General features: G+C 33.7%; 1 protein-coding gene across 1 annotated transcript; it reads right to left on the reverse strand.

The window, feature by feature from the left end:
• Nucleotides 1-510: 510 nt before the first annotated feature.
• Nucleotides 511-1,812, reverse strand: LOC145061520 (uncharacterized). The gene is made up of 2 exons (XM_079009027.1): nt 1,343-1,812; nt 511-1,267 (listed from the first exon to the last, which is right to left on the reverse strand). Exons 1-2 carry the CDS (start codon nt 1,810-1,812, stop codon nt 511-513), a joined length of 1,227 nt encoding a protein of 408 aa, XP_078865153.1.
• Between the last annotated feature and the right edge of the window lie 1,020 nt (nt 1,813-2,832).

Here is a 2,832-nt window from a genome sequence, read left to right on the forward strand (position 1 = left end):
CTTGCACAAGATTCTAATAATGTCTTCTTTTGCTTTCCTCATATCCTCCACCTTTACTGTTTTGGAGCAAATTTGCTTGAAAAACATACAAAGATCTACAATTGGTGTAGAAGTTTCTTTGTCCAATAACACTCTAACTCCAATCGGTATCAAACGTTGCATAAGAATGTGATAGTCATGAGATTTCAACCCAATAATGTTAGTATCATTATCTACCACTTTCTTACTGATGTTAGATCCAAACGCATCAGGAAATTTAACATCTCTTATAAATTGTCAAAAGATTTTGCGGTCAGCTTTCTTGAATGAGTAGCTTGCATGTGGTCTAGTGAACTTGTTACCCTTTTTTTGCAACCATTGATTACGCCGGATATTTAGATTTTTCAAGTCCTCATGTGCATTTGATGTGTATTTACTCTTATCATTCATCATAGACGTACCCAAAAGACTCTCACCCACATTTTTCTCGACATGCATCAAATCAATGTTGTGCTTTAGCTGCAGAGAAGACTAATACTCGAGCTCAAAAAATATGCTACATTTCGACCAGTTCAACTCGAATCCTTGCCGATCCATGTTTTCTTTGAGAGTGTTAGGATGTTTACCCGGTTTACGAAGCATTAGACGACCTAGTTGCTCTTGTATGTCTTCATTACTAAAGTTTCTCAGAGCGGGTCTTGTCTCTGGTTGCCCATTAAATTTCAAACTCATCTTTAATGGATCATCAACATCTAAGAACTGAGGATAACCGATATAAACGACTTTATTTACTACACGGTACGAAGGAGTGTCTTCATTGCAAGTCAGGCATGCTCTATACTCTTGTCCGCTCCAGCCCGATAAACTAATATGAGTTGGAAAGTCGTTTATTGTCCATAACAACATAGCTTTCATCGTGAAGAATGTGTTTGTCGCTGCGTCTTTAATGCGTACGCCTGATTTCCATAAAAACTTAAGCTCTTCCACTAACGGTCTAAGGAAAACATCTATGTCCTTTCCAAGCGCTTTAGGGCCAGGAATTAACAAGCCCAACATGAATGATGACTCTTTGACACAAAGCCATGGTGGCAGATTGTAAGTGGTGAGTACAATCGGCCACGTACTATGTGGATTACACATGTTACCAAATGGATTAAAGCCATCAACTGCCAGTCCTAGTCTTACGTTGCGAGGTTCACTCGAGAAGTCAGGGTAATCTACATCAAATTTTTGCCAAGACTCTCCATCAACGGGATGACGCATCACACCATCTTTTGATCTCCCAGTACTATGCCATATCATATTTTTGGAAGTTTACCGTGAACAATACAAACGGCATAGTCTAGGGGCCACTGGAAAGTACCGTAACGCCTTATGAGCCACTTTCTTACCCTTGGTGTTTTTATCAATCCACCGACTCTCTTTCCAAACGAGACAAACTTGCAGTGACTTGTATTCCTTCCAGAAGAGAAAACAATCGTTTTTGCACATATGAATTGACTCGTACCCCAAACCTAATTTCTTCAGTTTCTTTTTTGCTAAATAATATAAACGGGGAACCTTGTTGTCTGGTGGAAAGAATGAATGCAACAACTCAAGGAGTTGATCAAATGAACTATCAATCCATTTGTTGTTGACCTTCATATGCATCAGCTTTGCTAAAATATCAAGGAATGAAAACGTACAACCAGGATATAACTTGGTTTCAACTGCCTCTAACAACTCTTCAAAATCATCATCGACACCACTACCCCCTGCATTCGAGGTTCCTTCATCGAGGGTTGTATCATTTTCTCTCGACTCCCACATAACATCGTTAATAACATTAGCCATCTCGTTGCTTGGCGATACGACATCTACAACTAGAGGGATTAAATATTCACCGTAATATATCCATGTTTTGTATGATTGACTGAAACCATATATAAGAACATGACGTCTCATTGCTTTTGGATTCATAAAGTAATGATTATCACATTTCTTACACGGACATCTGGTTTCACCTTTACAATTTAGGTGTAACATGGATCTCTCGACAAAAGTGTCGAGTCCTAGCTGGAACTCGGGAGATTGACGATGTGGATTAGTAGTCCAACTTTTATCAATAGACATGATGCAACTGAAACATAATTTAGTTTTTAAGGTTTACTTTTCGGGAAACAAAAATCAAGTAGAGTATTCATAAAGTTGATGATTCAAAAAGTATTCCAACACGGGATAACCTAATTAAAGCTAAAGTACGTTGCTATTAATAACCTAATTTAAAGGCAAAGTTGTAATGACCAACATTAAGTCACTAAAAGTATGTTGTTATTAAGTTGGTTTTATAATTGATTTAATTTGATTTTATAAAGGTAACTTAATTTGATTCTAACGGTAAATTAATTAGATTTTCTAATTAATTTAATATTTTCTTTTTTGTTATTAGTTTAATTTATTAAACTAATTTTATTTTATTTTAATATTAACATTAACTTGATTTTAAAACTACTTTTAGTTGATTTTACAATTAATTTATTATTTTTTTAATGTTTTTTTAAAATTAATTTAATTTTATTCTATAATTAAATTAAAATTAATAGAAGTACGTTCCTATTAACAACCTAAGTAAAGCTAAAGTTGTAATGATCAACATTAAGTCACTAAAAGTATGTTGCTATTAAGTTGGTTTTATAATTGATTTAATTTGATTTTATAATGGTAACTTAATTTGATTCTAAAGGTAAATTAATTTTATTTTCTAATTAATTTAATATTTTCTTTTTTGTTATTAGTTTCATTTATTAAACTAATTTTATTTTATTTTAATATTAACATTAACTTGATTTTACAACTACTTTAAGTCGATTTTAC

Source organism: Lactuca serriola, chromosome 1, assembly GCF_051521515.1.
Source record: "Lactuca serriola cultivar US96UC23 chromosome 1, Lser_US96UC23_V15, whole genome shotgun sequence".
NCBI classification, from domain to species: domain Eukaryota; kingdom Viridiplantae; phylum Streptophyta; class Magnoliopsida; order Asterales; family Asteraceae; genus Lactuca; species Lactuca serriola.

Coding starts and splice junctions, on each gene's coding strand:
- LOC145061520 (XM_079009027.1), bottom strand. CDS start 1,812: ATGGCTAATGTTATTAACGATGTTATGTGGGAGTCGAGAGAAAATGAT. Junction 1,268..1,342: donor GTGGCTCATAAGGCGTTACG/GTACTTTCCAGT, acceptor GATATGGCATAG/TACTGGGAGATCAAAAGATG.